The 27,491-nt window shown below is 42.2% G+C and overlaps 1 protein-coding gene across 3 annotated transcripts; it reads right to left on the bottom strand.

Moving 5' to 3' along the window:
• Positions 1 to 547: 547 nt before the first annotated feature.
• Positions 548 to 25,282, bottom strand: ZNF875 (zinc finger protein 875). Of its 3 annotated transcripts, none has more exons than XM_070498548.1 (5): positions 25,123 to 25,269; positions 24,619 to 24,707; positions 14,535 to 14,661; positions 13,982 to 14,077; positions 548 to 5,320 (listed from the first exon to the last, which is right to left on the bottom strand). In XM_070498548.1, exons 2-5 carry the CDS (start codon positions 24,649 to 24,651, stop codon positions 3,618 to 3,620), a joined length of 1,959 nt encoding a protein of 652 aa, XP_070354649.1. In that variant the 5' UTR covers positions 24,652 to 24,707; positions 25,123 to 25,269; the 3' UTR covers positions 548 to 3,617. The 3 variants fall into 3 exon arrangements, with proteins under 3 accessions (XP_070354649.1, XP_070354648.1, XP_070354650.1); XM_070498547.1 differs by having other exon boundaries at positions 548 to 5,323; XM_070498549.1 differs by lacking the exons at positions 13,982 to 14,077; positions 14,535 to 14,661 and having other exon boundaries at positions 24,619 to 24,676; positions 25,123 to 25,282.
• Positions 25,283 to 27,491: the final 2,209 nt, after the last annotated feature.

Here is a 27,491-nt window from a genome sequence, read left to right on the forward strand (position 1 = left end):
AATGCAGAATCTGGCCTTTATCTCTTTAAATTAAAATCCATTTGTCTATCTTATACTTTAACATACTCACGAATGATTTTGCAGCATCATGCACTAATCATTTGGAAAATATTGGTTCAATGAACTAGGCAGATCTTCCAAATACTGACATATTTCATTATATGGTATTATAAAATCACATTTATTAATCTCATCATAAAGGACTAAGTATTAGGAAGTTGTCAAGTTCAGCATGGCAGGTATTTGTTTTTCAATACTCTAATTTTTTCCTTGAGAGTCAAATTAACAAAAATTACTGTGTTTTCAAAAATCACTTCATTCTTGACAAAATGTCTACCAAATATCCAAATCTGAATCATCTTATTCGAAATTTGTCAGTTATTCTTTCAAATAAGAATTTGTCAGTTATAATTTCAAATAAAATTGGTGTCAGAGAAGAGCATTTCTTTGAAACAACCTCATACTTCAGCATGAAGAAGGGTTCTATGCATATTTCTTTTTTCATCACATAAAATATTTAAAAGATGTGCAAATATCAATTTTAATATCTTGGTTGTGATACTATAGTTTTCCAAGATGTTACCACTGGGGTAAACTGAGCAAAGAGTACATGGGATCTCTCTATATAATTTCTTACTATTGCAAATGAATCCACAATTATCTCAAAATTAAACGCATAATTAAAAAATTTGTACTCAAGGGTCAAGATTTAACTAAATTAATTTTTACTGTTTTCTGAAGACCATTCTCAAGTGGAACTGGCACTTCTTACAAGTATGCGGTGGTAAAGAATACAATAACTAGTTGTACGGCTTGGTGACACTACTTTGATTCACGCTAAAGGGCCAGCAGTTTTATCTACCATTAATTCTGCACCGTCTGTGCAAATATCAGCACAATAGGAAAAAAGCAAATAATGCCTCAGTGTTATTATGAAATTGGTTTTAACCATGCAGATTGCCTGAAAGGACCCTCAGACACCCTCTGACCACACTTAGAGAACCACTGTTCCATAATAATAATTTAAAATAGAATTAAATGAAATAGTTATATTAAAACTTACTGCCACTCATTTTAAAATAGAACATTTCAATGGTGATCATAACAGGTTTATGGGTGTGAAGCAATACTCATTGTTTCATACTGTTTATCATCTTTTCTTCAAAATGTGCTCCACGCGGTACAGTCTATTTACCATGGAAGTGGTAGGACTGGGCAGTAGCTGCTCTGGGGCACTTTTTCTGTTTTTTTAAACATCTAGAGCTGTCACCTCAGGATATGAAATATGGGCACTAGTGGACGGCTAATCCAGACAGGGACTGGAAAACAATTAAAACACAAGACTGAGAAGATTCACGTATTTGAATACTCCATGGTACTTGCCTCCTAATCAGCTTCCACATTTGCACACAGATTTTCATGCCAGGCCCAGGTGAACAGCTCAGGTCACCTGTCCCAATTCTGTCTCTTCTGAGAGGTTCTAAGCAGAGGGACTGATGTGGGTTTAAGAGTCAGCAGAGGTGTGGGCCCAGCCACGTGGCTGAGTGGTTAAAGTTCCTCATGCTCTGCTTTGTGGCCTGGCTTTGCGGGTTCAGATCCCAGGCACCGAGCTACTCCACTCACCAGCCACGCTGTGGCGGTGTCCCACATACAGGAAGGTTAGCACAGATGTTAGCTCCGGGCTAATCTTCCTCAAACAAACAAAAAAAGAGAATGATTGGCAATAGATGTTAGCTCAGGGCGAGTCTTCCTCAGCAAAAACCAAAAAAAGAAGAATCAGTAGAGGCGGCCTGGGCAGGGCCAAAGTGTGGGGCTTCTTTCTATCCCTTCCTCAGAACATTTCCAGCTTTCTCTGTTTGGCTGCTTCTCCACAGAAACTGTCTCCCAGGATTTGGATCTCTTTGAATCTACTGGAGTCTTCACATACCAGCAGTGTTCTATTTTTTTCTTGTTGAGAATTTTAAGCAATGTAAGGCAAAATCTTTTAGTTTTACGGGCCAATTATCTTGAAAAATGAAGTATTCCTTCTGAAAGTTAAAAAACAGTGTATGATATATGTTTAATTTTGGAATCCTTACTTTTGTGACATGATTTTATGGAAAAGAATAGTTAAATTCTAAGACTCAAAGAGATTAAAACCCAAAGGGTAGTTTCCTATTGAGAGGGAGTAAGAACATGAGGTCAGGAATTCCCATGGGGAGGGAGAGAAGGGCAGACCTGGCCAACTGTTCCGTCCAGGGTAAGATTTCATCATTTTTCACCAAGTTCTGCTCACTCCACTCAAACTTAGATCTTGAACAAAAATTAAGACTCCTATTATACCTCATTTTATTTGAGAGAGTGATTCCCTAACGCTAACTCCTTTGGATACTGAGACTGTGGGACCTATGTTTATTTTTTCCCTAAATTGAGAGCCAGTGACAAACACTGAAACTTGTCCTTGCCATTTTCACACTAACTTGAAATCCTGCTTCATCACTTTCTGAATACTCATATATAAATGAGGTTTTTTCTCTATTTTTATATGGTTCTAAAGGTCTATTCTAAATACCTGTACACAGGTAAAAAGACATGATATTGTACACAGTTCCTTTATTTTTCCGCCCATTCTTGGAAATTTTATTTTCCAAATAAATTTCAGAATCATTCAGTCAAGTTTCATGAAAAAAACTGGAACTTGGCCCAGGATTATAAGTTAATTTGTGAAACACTGCCATTTTCAAAAAAGAAGAGCCATCTCAACCAGAAAAATAGTATATTTTGCAATGGTTAGAAAGACTTAAACTAAAGAATTACGTCTGGGATATTGTATCGTAATTCAAAGAAAAATAGAAAGTAATTTCATTTTCTATTTCTGTATTTGCGTGCGTGTTTTCTTCATAAAAGCATATAATGCATTTCTAGTCTAAATATATCGGTCAATAAAATTATCTTCAGTATGGATTCAACCTGGAAACCAGAGAAAGCCCCAGGAAGCAAGCAAAGGTATGGTATTCCCAAAAATGGACACCTCTTCCCAAAACCTAGAGCTAGGATAGTTACAGCCTTTCTTACCTGTCAGCCTTTGTACAATAAAATCTTCTTCTACCCACATACTCTCTCTGTCCCCACGAATTCACCATTTCCAGAACTCTCCCTGAAGCTGACTATGCTGGGCCATGCTCTGGAGAAGCAAGAATAAATCAGTCATGGTTTCTGTCAAGCCTCCTGTTCTCAGAAGGTCAGCCGGACACTAGAGACAAGCTCCAGTATTGTTGTTTCTGTAACATCCAGGTTACTGTGGAAGGACTATTCCAGTGTACTTGGGGAAAGACACTGGAACAGTCTGTTCCCTAATTTCAACCTCTTTGGAAGTAGTCCCTTCCTCAAGTTACCTGAGACCTTCCACAACCACCAGCCCCACCAGGGAACCGAGAGCTCCTGAAAACGCAACAGCAATTCTCCTTCAGGTGGATTGCAGATGTTGACTCTTACCATTAACAGCCTCGTGAACACTCCCATCACACATAAGACGTCTCCACTTTGGTGCCTGGCAATGGCGGACTTATTACTAAAGCCACGGCCCTGAGAGTGACCTCTGGTGTCTCATGAAGTGTGACTCTTGCCTAAAGGTCTCACTACACTCCTTGGACACACGAGGTTTCGATCCTGTGTGTCCTCTGATGTCTGATGAGGTTTGATTTCCGACTGAAGCCTCGCCCACACTTCCTGCAAGTATAAGGCTTCTCTCCTGAATGGATCCTCTGGTGTCTAACAAGGTGTGACTGCCGGCTAAAGCCCTGCCCACACTCCCTGCACACATGAGGCTTCCCCCCCGAGTGTGCCCTCTGGTGTGTAATGAGCGTTAACTTATCACAAAAGCCTTGCCCACACTCTCTGCACACAAAGGGGATACCTGCGTGCGCCCTCTTGTGCCTAAAGAGGTTTGGCTTCTGGCCGAACCTTCTACCACACTCCCTGCATATGAAAGGCTTTTCCCCTGAATGTGTCCTCTGGTGTGAGATGAGGGTTGACTTATCATTAAAACCCCGCCCACACTCCACACAGACAAACGGCTTCTCCCCTGAGTGTGTCCTCTGGTGTGTGATGAGGGTTGATTTCCGGGTAAAGCCTCGCCCGCATTCCCTGCACACAAATGGCTTCTCCCCTGTGTGTGACCTCTGGTGCTTGTTAAGGTTTGACTTCAGGCTAAAGCGCTGCCCGCACTCCAGGCACGTGTAAGGTCTAACCCCTGAGTGTGTCCTCTGGTGTGTCTTGAGGTTTGATTTCCAGCTGAAGTGACGCCCACATTCTGTGCATACATAAGGCTTCTCTCCTGTGTGTGTCCTTAAGTGTCTAATGAGGTGTGACTTCTGGCTAAAGCCTTGCTCACACTCCCTGCACACATACGGCTTCTCTCCTGAATGCGTCCTCTTGTGTCTGATGAGGTGTGAATGCTGGCGAAAGCCTCGCCCACACTCCCTGCACACATAAGGCTTCTCCCCAGAGTGTGCCCGCTGGTGTGTGATGAGGTTTGACTTCAGGCTAAAGCTCTGCCCACATTCCTTGCACACATAAGGCCTGACCCCTGAGTGTGTCCTCTGATGTGTGAAGAGATTTGATTTCCAGGTAAAGCCTCGCCCACACTCCTTGCACACATAAGGTTTCTCCCCTGAGTGTGTCCTCTGGTGTGTGACGAGGTTTGACTTCCAGGTAAAGCCTCGTCCACACTCCCCGCACACATAAGGCTTTTCTCCAGAGTGCATACTCTGGTTTTTGGTGAGGACTGACATATTGCTAAAGCTTTGTCCCCACTCACTGTACATTCGAGGTATCTCCCCTGTGTGTGTCTTCTGGAGGCTGAGCAGGTTTGACTCCTTGATAAAGCCTAGCCCAAACTCTCTATATTTGATTGTTCCAAATCCTGAGACTTCTAAACCGTGCAATACTCTGTCTGTTTCCTCAAAGTCTGTCCTCTGGGCTGGGCAGGGCCCTATATCCACCTCTCTGCTGTCTTCCTTGGACCTTACTGGCTGCTCTTCTCGTGGGCTGGAGAACGCCTTCGAAATGCTGCTTGTGCTTCCTCTCCCAAACAAAGGCTTGGAGTCGTCTTCTCTCTCTTGGATTTCTGCTTTGTTGCTCGAGCAGGTTGGATCAGAGAGTTGCTCCTGCTGCTGGTTCTGATCTTCTGGATAGTGTGTCCCTGGATGGAGAGGATTTCCTGCACATAAACTTGACAACAGCTGAGGGAGATGACTGAGCCACACATGTTGGCTGAGGGCTTGCCGACTAGAGAATGCCAGAGGGCAGGAGGGACAAGGCTGAATTTCTAGCTTTGATCCTGCTGAAGAAAGAATGTTTTTAGTCAGAGTAGTCATAGGTAGGGCTGCCAGGCCATTTTGCTTTGCCCATTGGTCATTCATAATATGTTTATCTCACAAGCTGTTTCCCATCCAGCCATCCTTCTCAAGATCTATTTTTCATTTCACTTGATGCGTTATGTTTTCTAATTGCAGGAGTTAGCAAACATGCTCAGTGGACCAAATCGAGCCTGCAACCTGCTTTTCTATGGCCTGCCAGCTAAAAACGGTTTTCACCTTTTTAAAGGGTTGAAATAAAAAGAAAGAAAGGAGACAATGCAACAGACTGTATGTGGCCTGGAAAGCTTAAAATATTTATTATGCGGCCCTTTATAGAAAAAGTTTGTTGACCCTTGTCCTATTGAAATGTAGAAAACTCACACCAAGGACGTATTTTCACATTACCCAACAGATTAAAAAGTTTCAGGGGTTCTAGAAATGAACCAAAAACATACAATAAATTGAGACGTGTTTATTCATGAAAAACAGTGAACTTCAGATAAGAAGAGTGGGAGTCTGTGGCATTATTGCCTGGAGCCGCTCTCACCCTTCTAATCCCGTAGCGTGGGTGGTATGGTAGCTATACCAGGGCAGGCCAGAAAGGATCAGTTTTGCTGCTGCGGGAGGGGGCTCACTTGATTTGGGGTGGAAGTTCCAATGCCCAGTGGAACTGTCAATAAATGCAGTGATCTAGGCAGTAAATGAACAGGGAAGGCCAGTGACTGCTATCTGAGATTGAAGTCTTGGTTGTGACAAAAAAAAAAAAAAAAGACTGTCAGACTATCCAGCAATGCAGCAGGGACAGCCTGCAAGTGAGAGAGCCAGAGAGGGGCTTGATAAGCTCCCCACACAACCCTAGCTGACTGGAAGGCTGTTGGCAAAAGAAGGAAAGACTTCCGGGGGCCCAAGCTCTGCACATACCCCTGCCTGACAGAGAGGCTGCAACCAGGTCCAGAGGAAAAATGAGCGGGATAACTGGAAAGTAAAAGGCCAGAAAAGACTTGAAAACTACTGGAACATTGAATGCACTCCCCAGCTCATGCACTTATCCATTGGCAAAGGTAGGAAGCCTTACTGGCTCAAAGTATTTGAATATAACCTATAGCCAATTTTTGCAGACCACTAAGCTCTGCAGATACAAGGTTGAAATCTAGGAAGCCAGGATTAAATACAAACAGAAGAATAAAATAAAAAATCAAGGAGAAACATCATCTTCACAGAGGAAATATATTCCACATATTTAGTCTAAAAAAGTTACTAAACAAAGATCACAACAACAATACACAGGCAGGAAATACAATCAGATACTAGAAGGGCTACAATATAATATCTAAAATATCTTGTTTTCAAAGAAACAGGAAAGAGTGACTCACACTCAGGAAAAAATGCAGCCATAGAAACTGTTGCTGAGTGAATCCTAATGTTGATTTACCGGAATGGTTGGGGGGGGGGGGGGAGACTTCAAAGCCGATACTAGGAATGTATTCAAAGAAGTAAAGAAAACAATGTGTAAAAAATTAAAGGAAAGTAGGATAACTTAAAAAATAAAGAATTTCAATAAAGAATAGAAACTATTAAAAGGAAACAAAAAAGAAATTCTGGAATTAAAAAGTAAAATAACTGAAGTTACAGCGTTACCAGAGAGCTAGACTAGCACATTTGAGTTTGTAACAGAACCAGTGAAGCTGAAGAAAGATCAATAGAAATTACCTAAACTGAAGGACAGCGTGAAAGATTGAAGAAAAACAAAGAGCCCCAGAAACCTGTGGGACACCATCAGGCAAACCAACTCACGTGTAATGGGAACTCAGGAAGGAGAAGACAGAGTGAAAAGAGCAGAAAAATACCTGAAGAAATAGTGGCTAAAAAGTCCGAAATTTGATGAAAAACATTAATCTACAGGTCCAAGAAGCTCAACAATCCCCAAGATAAACATAGAGATCCCTAGTTAGACACATCAAACTGTTGACCATCAGAAAAAAAGACAAAGAGAAAATCTTGAAGGCAGTAAAGGAAAAATGACTCCACACATTTAGGGTGAAAACAATATGATTAGTGCTAACTTCTCATCAGAGACAATGGAGACCAGAAGGCAGTGGAATGACATAGTTAAAGTGCTGAAATAAAGGCAAAAAAACTATCAATGAAGAATTCTAATCTCACAAAACTATCCTTCAAAAATGAAACTGATATAAAGATATTCACAGAGTAACAAGTACTCAGAGTATCCATTGCTAACATGAAATAATAAGTCCTTCAGGCTGAAAAGAAATGACATCAGACACTAATTCAAATCCACAGGAAGAAATGAGGACTACTGAAACTGGTAAATACATAAGACACCATATGTATATTTTTCTCTTTTATTTTCTTAATTTCTCTAAAATGCATAAGATTATTACAAAAGCAATAACTATAACACTATACTGTGGGCTTTATAACATATATATATAATTATCTTACTAATTAGAAGTAGATTGTGATAAATTAAGATGCATATTTTAATTCCTAGAGCAGTGGTAAGAAAATAACTCTAAAAAAAAAGAAGAAGAATTAAAAAATCAAGAGAATTAAAATAGTACACTTAAAAATTTTTTTAACTGATTTTCTGCAAAGGTGCCAAGACAATTCAATGGGGGAAAGCATTCTATTTTTAACAAACAGTGCCAGGACAATTGAATATTCATATGCAAGAAAATGAATTTAGACTTTCATCTCATACGATACACAAAAATTAACTCAACATGGATCACAGCTCTAAATGTAAAAGCTAAAAGTATAAAACTTCTAGATGAAAATCTTCATAACCCTGGCTAAGCAAAAAGTTCTTAGTTACACCACCAAAAGCACAGCCCATTAAAAAAATTGTTAAATTGGATATCATCAAAATTTAAAACTTTTATGCTTGAAAAGACACTATTAAGAGAATGAAAAGACAAGCTACAGACTTGTCTCTTTTCTGAAACTTCACTTCATAGAGTTAAAAATATGTGAAAATCCTATATCTGATATAGGACTTCTGTCTAGAATATATGAAAAACTCTTACAACTCAAAAAGAAGACAAACAGTTCAATTTAAAAATGGGCAAAAGAATTGAATAGCTATTCCACCAAAGAAAATATGCAAATGGTTAATAAGCACCTAAAAAGCTCAACATCACTAGTCATTAGGGAAACGTAAATTAAAACCACAATGGAATACCGCTACACACCCAGTAGGATGTCTATAATCAAAATTAGAGACGATGACAAGGGTTGTCAAGGATGCAGAGAAAATTAAACCCTAATACAGTGGTAACAGAAAATGCAAAAATAGAAAATAGAAATGTAAAATAGAAACATACAAGGGGCCGGCCCCGTGGCCGAGTGGTTAAGTTCGCACGCTCTGTTTCGGTGGCCCAGGGTTTTGCGGGTTCGAATCCTGGGCGTGGACATGACACCGCTCATAAAACCATGCTGAGGCGGCGTCCCACATGCCACAACTAGAAGGACCACAACCGAAAATACACAACTATGTACCGAGGGGCTTTTGGAGAAAAAGGAAAAATAAAATCTTAAAAAAAAGAAACATACAGCCACTTTGGAAAACAATTTTGTAGTTTCTTAAAAGGTTAAACATATCATAAAATCCAGAAATTCTACTCTAGTTAACTACCCAAGAGAAATGAAAACATATGTCCACATCAAGACTGGTACATGACTATTCTTAGCACTACTCACAATAGCCAAAAAGTGGACACTGTCCAAACGTCTATCAACCTGTGAATGAGCAACCAAAATGTATATCCATACATAAAATATCATATTGCAATAAAAAGGAATGAATTACTGATACATATGGCAACACGGATGAACCTGAAAAACATTCTGCTAAATGAAAGAAGCCAGTTACAAAAGATTATATATTTATGATACCATTTATATAAAATGTCCAGAAACAGCAAATCTATACAGCCAGCAGATCAGTGGTTTCCTGGAGCTCAGATGGGAGGAGGGATAGATGCAAATGGGCACAAGGGAACTTTCTGGAGTGACGGAATGTTCTACAGTTGGATGGAAGTGATGATCATACAACTCTAAAAGTTTACTAAAAATAAATGAACTACCACTGAAAATAAGTAGATTTCATAGTATACAAATCACACCTCGAAGAAGTTGTTAAAAAAGCAGCACCTGTGGAACTTTATACTTCTAAAATGTCAATGTTATAGAAGACAAAGGAAGCTTATGGAAATGGCCTATATTGAGGGAGACTAAACAGACACGACATGTAAATGCACCACCTAAACCTGGACTGGATCACGTTCTAGAGAGGAAAAAAGATATTATTCTGTCTACCGACAAAATTATAATATGAGGTATTATTAGATAAAATTACTGTATCAAAGTTAAATTTACTGAGATTGATTACTGTACTATGGTCACATGAGAGATTATCGCCATTCTTAGAAAACCTTTTAACAAACATCCACATATGAACCTACGTATACACACACATATATATACATAAACATATACATAAATATATACACGTACATATTGAGAGAGGGAAAGAGAAGAGAGAGCAGGCACACAGGAGAACACAAGCAAATGATGAAGCAAATTGGGTAAAATATTAGCAGGTGATTTCATGATGCCATTTTATAATAATCACATGCCATATATATTTACACACACGTATATACACGTGTGTGTGTGTGCAGAGGATATAAAGGTGTTCTTTATTTTTATTTTTGAAAATTTTCTGTAATTTTGAAATAATTTCCAAATATCGAGTCAAAAATAAAAGGATGAAGCCTACTTCTGAAAATGGCAGCAGACTGAATTGGTCACAAGAATCCCGGCAGAAAACAATAATAAAACTGGATAAAATACAACAAACAGCTATTTAAAGGCACTGGGAAACACTCAAAAGCAACCAGAGGCTGGTTGGAGGAGAGAGTTTATGTTCAAAAAAGTGCAATGGAGGGGCTGGCCCCGTGGCCGAGTGGTTAAGTTCGTGCGCTCCGCTGCAGGCGGCCCAGTGTTTCGTCGGTTCGAATCCTGGGCGCGGACATGGCACTGCTCGTCAGACCACGCTGAGGCAGCATCCCACATGCCACAACTAGAGGAACCCACAACGAAAAATACACAACTATGAACCGGGGGGCTTTGGGGAGAAAACGGAAAAAATAAAATTAAAAAAAAAAAAAAAGTGCAATGGAGGGGCCAGCCCCATGGCCTAGTGGTTAAGCTTGGTGCACTCCGCTTTGGCGGCCTGGGTTCGCAGGTTTGGATCCTAGGTGTGGACCTACACCACTCGTCAGCCATGCTGTGGCGGCAACCCACATATAAAATAGAGGAAGACTGGCACAGATGTTAGCTCAGGGCCAATCTTCCTCAAGCAAAAAAAGAGGAAGATTGGCAACAGATGTTAGCTCAGGACTAATCTTCCTCAGCAGCAACAAACAAACAATGGGAAGGGATAAGAATTTGATTTGTGACTCTCTTGCCCAAGAGCACTCCCAACACACACAACTACAGCAGTGGAAAAATAGTGCTGAAACGGCATAGCCTGACTGGGTCAAGGTGCCAGAGAGGATTCAGAGCTGCAACAGAAGCTGCAGGTATGGGTTAAGAATAGAAGGAAATTTAGAGTCTTAAATCCTCATATGGAAAAAGACAGAAGGCTGACAAGTAATACTGTTAAACAGTCATCTCAAAAAATTAGCAAAAGAATAGCAAAATAAGCCCAAAGTAAGAAGAGGAAGGAAATATTAAATATAAGTTCAGTCACAATACATACAATAGACATGATCAACAAAGCCAAAAGTTGCTTTTTGAAAAGATTAGTAAGTTTAACAGACTTTTGACAAGAGTGAGAAAGAAAAAAGGGAAGGCAAAAATATATAGATGAAATAGTATTCTACATATGAAACATTAAAGACAGAATCATAAATTATATGATAAACACCAAAGAACTAGAAATTAAACACCAAAGAATAAGACAAATCATTGGATTAATAAAACCATTCAGCCACGCTGCTGGATATACCATAGACGATCATTATAGTGAGACATTTTAGTTATACATGTCAATGAAAAACAGTTATAAACATTTAGCTTTTAAAAATATAACTCTCAAAACAGCAAAAAATAAGCCTATGTATAAATTTAAAGAAAAATGTCCATTTACAGAAAATTATAAAACTTAGCAAAAGTTTTGTAAGTAATGAAGTTCTGTTAGTAATGGAGATGCATTAATAAATAAGTGAGAGCAGACAGCATACAACAGAAAGACAATGCTGTAAAAGATGTCAATTCTCTTCAAATTAATTAAAATATTAATATATGTATATTAATTAATAAATTCAATGTAATTACAACAAAATCCTGATAGGCTATTTTATGAAATCTGACAAGCTGATTGTAAAACATCAGTGGGCCAAAACTAACTAAGACATGGTGAAGAAAAAAATGGGAGGGCTTGACCTGCCAGACAGGAAGACATTGTAAAGCTGTGGTAAATTAAAACAGTGTGACATTGGTGCAAGGATACGCAAACACAACAATGGAACAGAACAGAGAGGCCAGAAATTAATCCGTGCGTGTACTGAAATTCAAAATATGAGAGAAGTGTCATTTTAGGAAAATGAGGAATTATTCAACGAATGGTACCAAATCTGATGGCTATGCATTTAGAAATATATAAAACTAGATCCATATCTCCCAAGACTTAACAAAATCCATTCCAGAGAGATTAAACACCTAAGTGTAAAAAGCAAAATATTTTTGAATTTATAGAAGAAAATCTAAATAATGTCTTTATGATCTTGACGAAAGGAATTCTTAAATCAGACACACACGCAAAAACACCATACAAAAAAAGATTGACAAATCCAACCCCAACATTAAAATTTATAAAATTATTATGAAAGGCCATTTACACAGTGGGCAAATTTTATAACATTCTTGAAATAAAAAACTTTTACTGACGGGAAACAGATCAGTGGTTGCCAGGGGTTAAGGCTGGGGGAGGACAGCAGGAAGGATGTTCTGTGCAGTGATGGAACACTCCGTACGCTTAATGTGGTGGTGGTGGTTACACGAGTCTACGTATGTGACAAAATTTCATAGTACTATAGAACAACAACAACGAAGCACACGTAAAAACTGATGAAATCTGAATCCGAATGAGGTCTGTAGTTTACTTAATAGCACTGTACCAATGTCAACTGCCTGGTTTTGAAAGGTACTATGCTTATATAAGATGTAATTGGAGAAAGCTGCGTGAAGAATAGATGGGAACTTTCTATATTATTTTTACAAATTGAGACAAATTACTTCAAAGTTAAACAACTTTTTAAAGACCAAATAGATCACAGACTGGCAGAAGACAGACAGAACACATGTAACTGACAAAGAATTCATTCCCAAGATTTATTGAAAAATTTCTGCAAATGAACAAGAAAAAGAAAAGCCGGGAAAAGGTTTGGACAGGCAATTCATAGGAAAGGAAACATCAATGCCAATCAACCTACGAACATATCAAAAGACGCTCAAGCTCAATGCTAATCAAATTAAAACTACTGTGAGAGGCCATTTCACCCCCAAAAGATGGTCAAATACTAGAGTCTTCGTTGCAGTGGCCCTAACAAACTAACGCGGCAACTGCGGGGAACAATTTGGCATTACCTAGTCAGACTGAACAAGTACGCGCTCTTGGACTCAGCTACTCTACTCTTAGGTATGTAGCTTAGAGAAACAGGTGCTGACACACCTAAGGGCACAGGTGTGAGAATGTTCACAGCTGCATTCTTTAATAGCCAAAACTGGTAAAAACATCCATGTCCAACAAAATAGAATGGAGAAATGAACTGTATTATAGGTATGCATATCATACAATAAATGCTATACAACATATATCAACGTGAATAAATCTTACAAACTTAGTGTCAGTGGAGAGCAAACTACAGAAAGATACACATGGTATGATGACACTGATATACAGTTTAAAAATATGCCAAACAACACTATAGATAGTTGAGGGATTTATGAACTAAAGCAAAAAGCCATGAATGGGAATTATAGATCGCTAGTTTTGAAAAACAGTCCCTTTGGGCAGGGAGGTGGGGAGGTTTCTGATAGAGTCTGGGAAGGGGAGACGGAGGCTTCGACTGTTTAGGTAATGTTTTATTTTTTAAGCTGGGATGTTGGTACATGAGTATGCATTTTCTTATTATTCATAGCTTTCTGTAATCTTAATTATTGAGTAATAAATTTTTTAATTATAGGAATTAGAAAGGTGGAGATAATCAAAGTACGCTTAGCCGAAGAGAAAATGGAAAGTGTCTAATGCTCATGGGGTAGGTGCAGTTTTTAAGATCAAGAGGAGAGAAAGCCCGTAAGTGAGGAACGACCAAGCACGGTGGAGAAGGCAAGCCAAGTGAGAGGAAGGAGGCTCCCAGGTGGAGCAGAGAGACAAGGAAACCGGGAAGGCCCCTCCCTCACCTGGAGATGATATTCTGGAAGGGAGATCACGCCAGGCAGCCTTACTGGGGCCCAGGAAGGCCTGAAGAAGAGCTTCCTCCCAGGACCCAAGAGATGCCTCCTCCCTCCGTGTGCCAAGCTGCAAAGTCCCGTCTGCCCCGTCTCACACTCACCTGGACAGAGGCCCAGCGGACATTGTCTCTCCTCTATCCAGGGCTCGTCCCCTTGCTCCAGCTGAGAAATGAGTTTTGGTTTGGAAAGTGGAATTTCTGCTCATAGGGAAAGAAAACAAGGGAACTCTAGGTTATGGCTCAAGGGGCCATTCCAGAACTCAGAGCCAAAATGGGGAGGGAAACCCAGAGGGTGGTACAAAGGACCTATGAATAGTGAACTCTCTAGGAGGGTTGAGTAAGAAAAGGGGAGTCCAATCAGAAAAACTGCACATTAACACTTGGTCAATGACAATCTCCTGAGTTTGGAGCAAGCTAAAATAGAGAGCCCCAGCCTTGGGAAAGAGGCCTGAAAATGCAGTGTCATGTTGTGTACAACATGAATAAATCTACCTCCTTTCACTACACTAAATCCTGATTTAACCCGAGGAAAAAGGTAAATTATTGTTTTTAAGCCCAACACTAAGACAAAGCTGCTTCGTGGGCAGCCTTTCCTTGTAACATGTAGAAAATACCCTGTGGGCAGATTTTAAGCGCTAAGGGAAGCCATCCTTACCCAGTGAGACCAGGTGGCTGTAGGTCTCCAGCATCACTTCCCTGTGCAGGGTCCTCTGAGCAGGGCTCAACAACCTCCACTCCTCCTGGGTGAAGTCCACGGCCACATCCCTGAACGCCACAAATGCCTTGAACACAAAACACACCCCTGCTCATCCAGGAGTCCGCCTTGCTCACAGTGGGGATCAAAAGGCTTCCCCGAGAAATGCAAATCAAAACTACACTAAGATATCACCTTACACCCGTTAGAATGACAAAAATATCTAAAACTAATAGCAACAAATGTTGGAGAGGTTGCGGAGAAAAACGAACCCTCATACACTGCTGGTGGGAATGCAAACTGGTGCAGCCACTATGGAAAACAGTATGGAGATTCCTCAAAAAACTAAAAATAGAACTACCATACGATCCAGCCATCCCACTACTGGGTATTTATCCCAAGAGCTTGAAGTCAGCAATCCCAAAAGTCCTGTGCACTCCAATGTTTATTGCAGCACTGTTGACAATAGCCAAGACGTGGAAGCAACCTAAGTGCCCATCAACAGACGAACGGATAAAGAAGATGTGGTACATATATACAATGGAATACTACTCAGCTGCAAAACAGAACAAAATCATTCCATTTGCAATAACATGGATGGACCTTGAGAGAATTATGTTAAGTGAAATAAGCCAGCGAGAGAAGGATAATCTGTGTATGACTCGACTCATACGAGGAATTTAAAATTATGGACCAAGAACAGTTTAGTGGATACCAGGGGAAAGGTGGGGTGGGGGGTGGGCACAAAGGGTGAAGTGGTGCACCTGCAACATGACTGACAAACATTAATGTACAATTGAAATTTCACAAGATTGTAACTATCAATAACTCAATAAAAAAAAAAAAAGTCTTCCCCGAGGGAGCTGGAGATTTCTAGACCCTACTTTGGACTGTAAAGGAAGGGTAGCAGAGTATGCCACTCCAAAATATGCCACTTTGGCATCAGGATTACTTTGAGCTGAAGGCAATTAAGAAGCAAACACAAGAGGGGCCAGCCCAGTGGCATAGTGGTTAGGTTCACACACACTGCTTTGGTGGCCCAGGATTTGTGGATTTGGATCCCGGGCACAGACCTACACACTGCTCATCTAGCCATGCTGTGGTGGCATCCCATATACAAAATAGAGGAAGACTGGCACAGACATTAGCTCAGGGACGATCTTCCTCACCAAAAAAAAAAAAGCAGACACAAGAGAAGCTCTAAAAGCAGACCATAAATTTGTAAAGGTGTCCCCCATCCCCTCTCTACCAGGGGGAATAGAAGTTAATCACCAGACAACTCTAGACCCTTATGAGCCTAGAGACGGGCCCCAGAGGAATCTTACCTAACTAGCCCCCATCTTCCATTAGTTCCCCCATATATTTACCTTCCCACAATTTGCTGTCCTAGAAACTCAAAATCCTTTTCCTTTGTCTTGTCACTTCTCTAAAAAGTTATTGTTCTTTCACTAAGACGCTATATGAGCCCAAGTTCTAACCATCCCTTTGAGTTACTCATCACTGAGTCCTGCCATGTGTATGCATGATGGACATGTTAATAAACTTGTTTATTTTTCTTGTTAATTAGTCTTTTGTCAGTCTAATCTGCAGGGCTCCAGCCAATGAACCCAAGAGAGGCAGAGGAAAAAAGAATTACTTTCCTCCTCTACATGACCTTGGTCCCAAGGGTCAAAGTCCTTTATTCTCATATCTCTGTCCAGCCAGCATCATTTGTGCAGCTATTGCTATCAACATCCTAGGCTTGCTGCTGGAGGGGATAAAAGCAAAACAAAAAAAAGTTCCTTCACATCGGGAGCTTTAAATCTAGTCAGGGAAAAGAGGGAAATATCTCTCTCTCTCTCACACACACACACACACACACAAATTAAACAGTAAAAAATAATCATCTTGCTAAGCATTTATGTTCTAATAGCAGCAGGTGAGCCCCGGGGGGGGGGGGGGGGGGCTGGTGTGAATAACCCACCAATATGTATACTTGACAGCAGGACTCATTCCTTCCCCTCCCTCACACTGCCACTGCCCTGCTCAGGCCTGAGGAATGGAGGTGCAGGGTGGTAAAGAGCCTGGACTCAAACCACACTGCCTGGATTTGGAACTCACCTGCCCCCAGTTAGGGTACCTTTAGGCAAATTAGCTAACCTCTCAGCCTGAACTGAGAGTAACAGGGTGGTGGAGGAGCCGACGAGCGGACGGACGAATGACTCGGACAACTCACTGCTGCAACAGTAGGTGCTCAGGGAGGACTCCCCGGCCATTCCACGTAAAATTCCCCCTCCTGCTTTGCTGTCTCCCTTCCACTCTAGATAATGCGTGTGTTATTCGTCTTTATTTTCTGATTCCCTCCTAGACTGTCAGGTCCCTGTGCGTGGTTTACTGCTATGGCCCCAGTGCCTGGAACAGAGCCTGCGATCACTAAGCAGGCAAATGCTTCTAGAGGACTGAATATGCAATTATTCCACTGGCAAAGTTTCAGATGACCCTCTGCCACCTGGAAAGCTGTACTTTGGAGGCTGGAATAGACAATGGTCCTCGGCACAGCAGTTTTGGGGAGGCGTCGGCATGCAGGTGCGGGAGGCGTGCAGAAACCAAGTGCAAATGAGCCAAGGGATCCAGGTCCGGGATTCTTCCTAGCCCAACCCTTTTCTGTCTTTTAAAATGGGGTACGATCTCCAGTCCACAGGTTTAGTTTGACCCATGCACTGCTTTAAAACTTTTTTTAATATCAATTATATATTGGGAGATTTCATATGAAAATCTCAACTTACGGGCCCTGTTGAGAAATCCGTAAATCTGACCACTCTGGGCTTTGCACAGCTGGAGGCCACAAATGGCTGAAGGTGACTTATACTGGGGGTCGTTAGCCTAGGCATGTTATTGGCAGACTGCTGCAACTCCCACCTTATCCGTTTCGCTCATTTAGGTACACGCCTGGTCTCTTTGGTGATCTGGCTTTGCATCCTCTTCTCAGAACACCACCACTCCTTGAGGGATGACACTGTGTCTCTCAAACTGATTCCATGCTGTGCCCTCCCCATGGCTCTTACCTTCTCAGGAGACCCTCCCCTCAATTTCCTGTCCCGTACCAGCTCAGCTGTTCTCCAGTGGGGCTGGGCTGTGAAATGGCCTTAAGACACTACCCCACTTTAGGCCCCCTCTCCACCTATAGTAATAGCAGTTCTAGAACCCAGCCTGCCCCCATGTCATTAATCACAAAGAGCACAGGCAGGACAAATGAGAGTTGTGGTTCTTATCCCTCATCCCTGGCTGTACTTTAGAGCTAACTGTGTGGTGTTTTAAATTATGGATTCCTGGGTCCCACCCCAAATCAATAAAATCAGACTCCGGGGATAAGGCTTTCATACTCTTAACGGCTCCTAAGTATAGTCATGGTTGTGAATCACGGGGCCGGAGGACCTCAAGAGGGAGGTTACTGAGGGACAGACAGATCAGGGCAGGTTTCACGAAAGGGAGGTATGATCTTAGTCTGAAAAGGCAGGCAGGATTTCAAAGGATCAGAGAGAAGAGGGCTAGGCAATCCAGACAAGGCACGTGGGATGGGAGGGAATAAGGAATGAAAACTGGCTCGTTGGAAAAGACAGCAGGCAGGTTGTGCAGCCTACAGCGGGTTTGAAAAGCCATACGAACATAAAACTCTATGCTTTTCTGTGCATTTAAGGCAATATTTGAGTACTACCCTTGAATTGATGGTAGAAAGCACATGTAGCAAAACATCCATTGTTGAATCTAGGTAGAAGGCAGATATGTGAGTATCAACATACAAGTCTTTGTATTTTTTCTATAGGTTTGAAACTGTTCATAGCTAAATATTGAAGAGGAAAGACTATTCACTCATTCAGGTATTTGCCTAGTGCCTGTGGTGATTAGATTTTACAACCCTTCTCAGAATGAATGCGCACACACACACATCCCCTTGAAAACCCCCGACAAAGAAGCTACATTAGAGACCATCCTACGTTATTTCAACAAGTTTAACACAACTGGTATTCCTGCAGCCCTGGAAAAATTAATGGTGTCTTTGTATGAGAACCATGCATGTAGGTGGTAGGGTAAACACTAAATGGATGACTCACCGTGATCCATTCCAAACTTCTCCACTGGGGAGCAACACGGCGTGGGGAACTAAAGTCAAGTCAAAGGGAGGCCTGACTGACGTACAAATAACCCATCCCCCTGCCAGCTGAAGAATGGATCTACAGCTGACGCTAACCAGCAAGCCACAAGAAGCCTGCTGTAGGATTCCAGCAAAAGACTTCTTCATTTTTAAGATGGAATAATGGGAAGCCAATACTTTTCCTGATGCTCATAAACACAGGCACAGGTTACCCAAAAGCAGCAGCATAGCCTAGTGCACTGGCTTTCAGTGTGGTCCCTGAACCCATAACACCAGATCTCTTGGGAACTTGTTTGAAATACAAATTCCCAGGCCCCATCCTAGAACCAATGAATCAGAAATTCTGGGGGTGGGGCAAAGCAAGCTGTTTTAACAAGCCTTCCAGGTGATTCTGAGTCACAGTAAAGTCTGAGAACTACTCAGTGGCTAAAGCACACTCTGGAGACAAACTGTTCAAATGACAGCCCTCCTCCCATGACTCTGCATCAATAACTTAACATCTCTGTCTCAATTTTCCATAAAATGGATATTATAATAGTACTTACCTTTTGGGGTTGTTCTGAGAATTAAACAAAGTTGCTATTGGTAAACATCCTACGCCTCTGAGGGGAACCAGCCTGGGTGAGGCTGACACTGTGAAGAGCAGAGTCGAGTGGAGGAATCTAAGAGCCCCAGTCGTTGACACGCTTATGACGGTAGAGGACCAACCCCAAAGCGTGTCCTGGCTCTGGACTTCCTTTCATGTGAGCTAAGTTACTTAGTGTTTAGAACAGTCTAAATGGAGTTTCCTGCTGCTTGCAGCCCAGAGCATCCTAATTGACTGGTGGATTGTTATAATTGATGGCCCCCAGTGAACCATGCCTCCCTGTTTCTACCCTTTATGAGTTCTCCTCCTAAACTATCTCTAGGCTTGACCACATGACATCCTTTATCTTATGGGACATTAGCAAACATGATGCAGAGGTTTAAAAGGCATTTGGGTTTGGGGCTGGCTGGCTTTCTTTCTGTGCAGGAAACCTTGAGGCCACCATGTAAACAAACTGAGCTTGCCTGCTGAAGAGGCCACACAGAGAACCAAGAAACAAGGTACCTCAGCTAACCAGCCTCTCAACCACCAGACAGGTGAGATCATCCAGCTCCAGCTGAGCAGCCAGCTGACTACAGCCACATGAGTAAGCCCAGGTAAATCAACAGAACCATTCAGCTGTGCCAAGATGAATCGCTGACCCACATGACTATGAACCAATACGTGATTTAAGCCACTAAATTGGTACACAGAAATAAAGTGCTGTCATAACATATACCCATAACATGTGGCATTAGCTTTGGGAACAGGACATGCACAGAGGCTGGGAAAGCATCTAGGAAACTGTTAGCAAAGGTTGGAAAAGCAGTAAACAAACTGTTAGCAGAAGCCAGAAAAGCAGTGAGGAAACCACTCTGGCAGCTTAAAAAAGACAACACATGCTATGTATTAGCAAAACTACCACCTGCACTAATTTGGAAAAAAGAAAAATATGTAGTGAACTTTCAGATCTGGCTAAAGAGATCTCTGGAAAGCCTGTTAAAAGTTTCAGACAGATGCTTCTAACTAAATATGATAACGTATAGAAAGAGAAGAGCTAAAGAAGCAACTCCGGCATTTGCAAGCCTAATTTAGAGGAAATACAGACAAGCCAGGACTTGCTGGGTTGGAAAATAAAACTGTTTTATATCTCCAGTCTCTCCAGCCAGCAGAAGTCTCAAAATAAGAAACGGCCTCAGGGTAAAGATCAAGTTTGGCTGAAAGACCCAAACTTTAGGACCTCTGAAAGTTTAAGCTGATGTCTAGGAGACTCTAAACTAGACAAAAGGGATTCAAGATTCTTACAGGTATTATCTCACAGCACTGACACCCTGACCAAAGCTGAGAGGCCTATCTGGAAAAGAACTGTGGTTATAATTTTTGTTTAATAGAGTGGTCTTATAATCCGATACATGGGAAACCCAAAGAGTTTTTAAAGAAATTTTATCAACTTGACTAAAAGGGCTAGAGACATTTCAAACTGAAGAGGCCTCCTATGTGTCGTCTCCAATTCCTCCCCTTTTTGAATGGGTGTGTCTATTGCAGTTTTCCTGTCCCCGTCTCACCACCGCATATTAGGTGGGTGGCTGGGGGTAGAGGGAAACAATGACTTGTCTTTTCAGTATACAGGTTTCCGACTTAAAGAAGTTTCACTGAAGAAGCCTTAGCCACATCCAGACTGATATACATAAGATACTGGGCTTTGAGTCTGTGATGAAACTTTTGGGGATCCTGGGGGAGGGGTGAGTTTATCTTGCACATGGGAAGGATATGAATCACTGGGATCAGAGGGTGGTTACAGTAATGAACCCCAATGAATCCTGTGTCCCTGTATCAATACCCTTGTGTTATCCCCTTCCACAACAACTCTGGACTTGGCCATGAGACTTGCTTTGGTCAAAGGGACACTAACAAACATGACACAAGCTGGGGCTTAAAAAGTGTTTGTTCGATGGGGTTGTCCTCTCTTGCTGTATAGAGAAACCCAAGACTATCATTTGATCAAGCCCAAGCCCACATGGAAAAGAACCAAGAAGAACTAAAGTACCCTAGTCAAGCAGCTTGGTAAAGTCATGGACGGATGGTCATCTAGCTCCAGTCAAACTGTCAGCTGACTGCAGCAACATGAGCAAGACCAGGTGAACCCCACAAAACACCCATCTGTGCCCAGCTCTAAATGCTGACCTACCAAACTGTGTGCTAATAAGTGATTTTGCCTTAAGTCAATAAATTTTGGGGTGCTTTATTATGCAGCAAAGCCTAACTGATACACTGATAAAGAAGTCATGTTACATGAAAAATGCTTTGCAATAATATCACCCTTGACTTGATAAGTTGCTCATGCAGTCAGAAACGCCTAAGATAGATTTAGAGAGCAATAGATTCATTCCTCCCATTTCTCACTTACGGGCATGAAGCCATTAGATGGGAAAGAAGACAGATTCATGCGAACAACCAGAATAGTTATTTTTCTCCCTTTTTCCAGCTGAGTGCCTAGAAAGGCAATTTATCTAAGTCAAAGGTGTATATGAGATGACTCTGATGTGGTAGCAATAAATATACTTTCTGAATGAATAATCAGGACATGATGTCAGACACAGGACAACACATTTGGAATGAGGACTGTCCTAAATATCTAACACACTGTCATGAGCCACTAAAATCTTCTGAACAGAAAAGTGATGTTACCATAATGTTTGGGGAAAATGAGGATTACAGAAACATACAATGGGTAGCAAAGGACCATGTCAACATGTGAAAACAAACCAAGACACTATTGTGAACATTCACGAGAGAAGAAAAAGATTTGCACTGGCAGGTCTGCCTTGGGAATGTACAACTGCACAATGTAACAATAAAAACAAAAAACCTGCACAGTGTAAAGCAAAGACATCGTGAGGGAAAAAGGGAGTCTCAGAAAAGGAAGAAATAACTGATAGGATTAAATGTTTGAGAACAGGCAGGGTTCAAAGCTCCAGCAGGTAAACGGTCATTGCTATTTAGCATGTCATATTTTTGTTTGAAGAATAAAAACAAATCTATAAAAGAATTTCTTGCACAAAGTTGATCACAGAAGCATTATTTTACAACAGTTAAATGTTGGGAACAAGTTAAACGTTCGGGAAATATTTAATCCATTCAATGGACTGTTACAGAAATTACTTCTGGTGGGATGAGTGTTGGCTGTTCCTTCATCTATAAAAATGGGTCTCAGAAGATACACTGTCACTAGCTTTAGTAACATGATTTAGTAACTATGATTTAGTAACTATGATTTTATCATTAAGGTTTGTCAAAATGCATGTAGGTAGGGGGGGTGTGTGTGTATGTGTATAAATGAAATCAAATCCCAGTGATAAAGGAATCCCAAAATAAAACGGAAGACTCAGAAGTGTGCAGGCCGTGCTTTACACATCACTGACTGTAGTCTATTGTGTTCTGCACACGGCAGACATTCAGCAAATCTGTTCAGCAGGATCTATGAAAAAATGCTTAACGTTAGTAACATCATGTGCTAATCCATCTCATTTATCACAAATTCTAATTTCTCCTCGCAGGCAAAGGTCCTTGCCAGTGATACCTAATGTCCTACTGTGTATTTGCCTAGATCGTTTTGTATAATTCAGATGTCATACGTATGAGAGTACCTGGAAATTCTACTCAAACCCGCTGAAATACGTGGTTAATTTTATGCCCCAAAAAACACACCAAAACAAACAACAGAAACTCCTTTGTTACTTAGTTCCTTCAAATTAATTTATTTAACGTTGTGGTTCCTTCATGCACCAAACATTTCATGTGTGCCAGTTACTCCTCGAGGCACAGAGGTCTCATTTTAAACAACTTATCCATTCAAATGCTTGTGCCCTTTGATCAATTTTTCCGAAAAGTATTAGGGGCAGGAAAAGTCAGCTGACACAAACTTCTAGCTTTTCTCAGAAAATCAGAATGCTTCCCTATTAGCAGTATGAGCAGTGAAAAAAGTACACTCAAAAGATTCAATGTTACCTTGGGAAACGTCCTGAATTGGATTTCTTATGCATTCTTGGTAGTTTCAAATGAATGAACTATTTTACAAATGAGAAACACACAACCCTCACAGTTCTGATAACATCCAGGAAATTATAAATCTCCATCACGGGAGACCAGGATTTAAGAATAAATCAAGATCTCTTTTTCTGTCTAAATTCTACTCTGATTTGTTGATAAGGACAGTCAAGGCAGATCTGAAATAACCAAGTTAACCCATATCAAAAGTGACCGTAAACCAACCTACTGACTGTGTGTTGGTGCTCAATAAATGTTAATTGCATTCAACTAAGTGAAGGTCACCATAATCGCCATTCTCAGGGGTTAGAAAGTTTCCCCTTAAGTCCCTATACGCCCATTTCATTGATTTCCTTATGTCAAATCCCTTCTCAACATCCTCTAAAACTCAGCTTACTCAAAGACAAAGCCTACACTCCACAGTCTGGCCACCCAGACTCAGAGGTGGGAAATGAAAATCCTTCGGGGGCCAGGTAGGTAATAAATATTGAAGAGGCAGGGAAAATGTTAGCTGGTCAATGGTTTCAATCTCAGTATGGAGGATACTGTAGCAAATGCAGCAAAACAGACTCTGCAGGACTTGTCCAAATGATGAAGACACTTTCAGCTCAAATTCCCTGACACCAGAGCACACTGCAGACTTATTTTCAGAGAAGCAGGAAATCTGTAATTTTGGGAGAAAGCTCCCCATTGCCAAACGCTGAAAATGCTCTCAAGTGTAAAATTAAGGTCAAACCATATCAAACTCCTCTCTGTTCCACGTGTGGACAACTAGTCTGTATCTTCACCTGTACATATTTAAAAATCAACCTCATGTAAGTCTAATGGCCACTAAAATCCTCCCACACTGTGGCAAGGGCAGTGTGCCCAACGGCCCAGCTTCTAAGACTCACCACACCTCCTGCCCTCTTCTCACTGGTATGTGTTCTGCCAACTCTCCAACTTACCAAACCCTCAGGGGCAGCTCAGACAGCCCTACTTCTCCTGGAAGCCCTTCCCAACCACTTCAGGCATCTCTGCTGTTCCTGCCCTTCATCCTTATCACTGGACAATTAAGCATGGACGTCCCTGTATTTTTATTTAAACTGCTTCATGTATGATGTTCACAATTTACTTCGTGGATGACTGTGGCATGGATAGAGCAGACAGGAATGCTGAGGAAGGACTCCTTGTAAGATGAGCCGCCCCTCCAGGACCAGGAGTGGACTTTGCCCAATACCAACAAGGCAGCCTCCAGAGCAAGAAAAGGGAATGGATCCATCCTGTTGACAGCCAAGATGGAATTTACAGGAAATCCTCACCTCTTTTTTGGCTTTCAGGAGCCCCGTCGCCATTTTCCCGGTCTCCTGAGTGCTCTCCCTGGAGAAGGGCAAAGTCTCAGAAGACAGATCTGGGGACGTGAAGAGAAATGAGAAAGCGCCTATGTGGAAACCCTCTCCCCACGAGTTAAAGCGGGGTCTGCTCCAGAGCCCCATAACTGGAGGCTGGGAGGGTCACAGAAACCACCAGCATAACCCAATTCCCACCCAGGCCCTGAAAAAAAAGGACGCACGGTGATCGAGCATCCTCCAGCTCAGGCCCAAGCTCCGGGCAGGGAGTGAAGCCCATGCTCCCCAGCAGCTGACTTAGGGTCTGTCTCTAACTCTGCGGGCTGGAATGAAAGGCAAACGGCCTGGCGGTGACTACAGGAGAGCGCCCGCGAGTTCAGAGGCAGCTCCGCCTCTCAGCCTGCGTACCCGTGAGTAAAACTGGGACGAGCAGAGCGATGTGCTAACTGGATGAGGCTACGACTACAGGGCACTCACGGAACGCTGGGCGCACGCTGCCAATCCTGAGGCTGAAGCCGGGGGAACCAAGCGCAGAAGCATTAAAAGGACCCAGACCGGCAGGCTCACGCCGCCGCCAACCAGCCTTACGGGCGGGACCCACCGAGCGGAAGTGCTCCTGTACGTCAACGCCACACGCTGAGGGGCAACCGTGAAGGAGGACGGAAGTGGCCGCAGAGGCCTCTGGAGAATGTAGTTTTGGAGGTAGAGGGGCGGTGGGTGAGTTGGCCTCGCCGAGGCAGGGTGACTTTGCGCCTCTCATACAAGCAAGTTTAGGAGTTCATGGTGAAGATGCCCAGACCGCGAGGTTCACAAGCTTCTCCTCCGAAGGCTACTGAGGTCTGTGGACACCGAGAGCGCCGCAGCCACACCCGAGGATTCTGGGAAATGTGGTCCTGGCGCCCAGCCGGTGTTGCAGCGGCGGGAGGCCAGACCGTGCGCGCCAACCTCGGGCGGCGCGGATGCTAGATCTCTGCCCCGTGCGTCCTTCCGGAGCAGCAACCAGCGTCGGGACCGGCGGCTGTGGGCTCGGCTCCCGGCAGAAACATAAGGGGTGCTATATACACCTCTAAATTTATGCTTTCTAGTTTCGCTAACTCTAAAATTAATTTGGAGATCCATCAAGACAGATAACGTGAAAAAAATGGGAAGTGTCACAACTAATGGGTGAAAGAAAATAATCATTAGGTGGTGACTGCGAATAAATGCCCGACCAAGACAAAAAGAATTGTCACCTCATGCGAAAAGGCTGAAAAGGGGTTTAGAAGAAAACTGTGGCCCTTAAAGGAATGTAAGACAGAAGAAATCAGGTCAGAATGTCAAGAAATTGGAAATGATTCTCCATGTTAGAAAAAGAACATGACTAATGGAAAGAGAGGAGAGAGGGAGGCAGTAGTCAGACTCCAAGGGTGTGGGGGTCGATGAGAATAAAGGGGGCATCAAGAGAGATGGAGTGTGTACCTAAAATCATTCTCTAGAGCTGTGCTGTCCTGGAAGGCAGCCACCCATCACATGTGGCCCTGAGCATTTGAAATACAGCAAGGCCAAATGGAGATACGCCGTAAGTAGAAAACACATTCTAGATTTTGAAGACACAGTATAAAAAAAGAATGCCAATTAACTCATTAATAACTTTTATGTTGATTAAATGTTGAAATATTTTGGATATATTGGGTTAAGTATATTATTAAGATTATTTCACCTGTTTCTTTTTTTTCCTCTAAAGAGTGGCACCTAACAACTGTTGCCAATTTTTGTTTTCCTCCTTCTTCTCCCCAAAGCCCCCCAGTACATAGTTGTATATATTCTAGTTGTGAGTGCCTCTGGTTGTGCTATGTGGGACGCTGCCTCAGCATGGCCTGATGAGCAGTGCCATGTCCACACCCAGGATCCGAGCCAGTGAAACCCTGGGCTGCCGAAGCAGAGCACGCAAGCTTAACCACTCAGCCATGGAACTGGCCCTCAGCTGTTTCTTTTTAATTTCTCTAAAGTGGCTACTAGAAAATTTAACATTTCATATGTATCTCACATTATATTTCTATTGAAAAGCACCACTCTGGAAAGAAGAGTCTCTAGGGAGGTAGGAACTTGGGGACCACAGTAGAGGTGGAGGGAGGGAAGTGACAGACACCCCTGGTGAGTACCTTCGTACCTTCAGTTGCTGACAGTGGGGGACACAGGAGAGATTAAAGTGTAAACACGCCCCCATCTACACAGAGCAGGAGGGGGGCATGGGTGACACGAGTAGGTGCAGGGCTGACATACAAAACTACTTAGTTTTATAAAAATTTTTAAGCGATACTGTTAAATCACTGACGGCTCACAGAACAAATCATAGTAGAAATGAGAAATACTACGGAGCAAATGATACATAAATACCCAACATCAAAACTGGCTGCTGGGGCTGGCCCCTTGACCGAGTAATTAAGTTTGCGTGCTCTGCTTTGGTGGCCCAGGGTTCACAGGTTTGGATCGAGGACCTACACACCACTCATCAGGCCATGCTGTGGTGGCGTCCCACATAGAAGAACTAGAAGGACTTACAACTAGGATATACAACTATGTACTGGGGTTTTGGGGAGAAAAACAAAAAGAGGAAGATTGGCAACAGATGTTAGCCTCAGAGCCAATCTTCCTCACCGAAAAAAAGCATACCTAAAAAAAGTAAAAATGGCTGCTAAGGAGAGAGTCCCACCGCTCCACCTCCCCCACCCCACCCCACCCCATAAAAGTACCAACTGTAAAAGAATTGAAGCTCCCCATGAATAAGCTGAGATTGTGAGAATGTTTCTTTTTGGAGCAGGAACCTCATCTCCACAATGGTGTTGAAGGTGCCCTCCACTGTCATC

This window comes from Equus asinus, chromosome 26 (genome assembly GCF_041296235.1).
Source record: "Equus asinus isolate D_3611 breed Donkey chromosome 26, EquAss-T2T_v2, whole genome shotgun sequence".
NCBI lineage: Eukaryota > Metazoa > Chordata > Mammalia > Perissodactyla > Equidae > Equus > Equus asinus.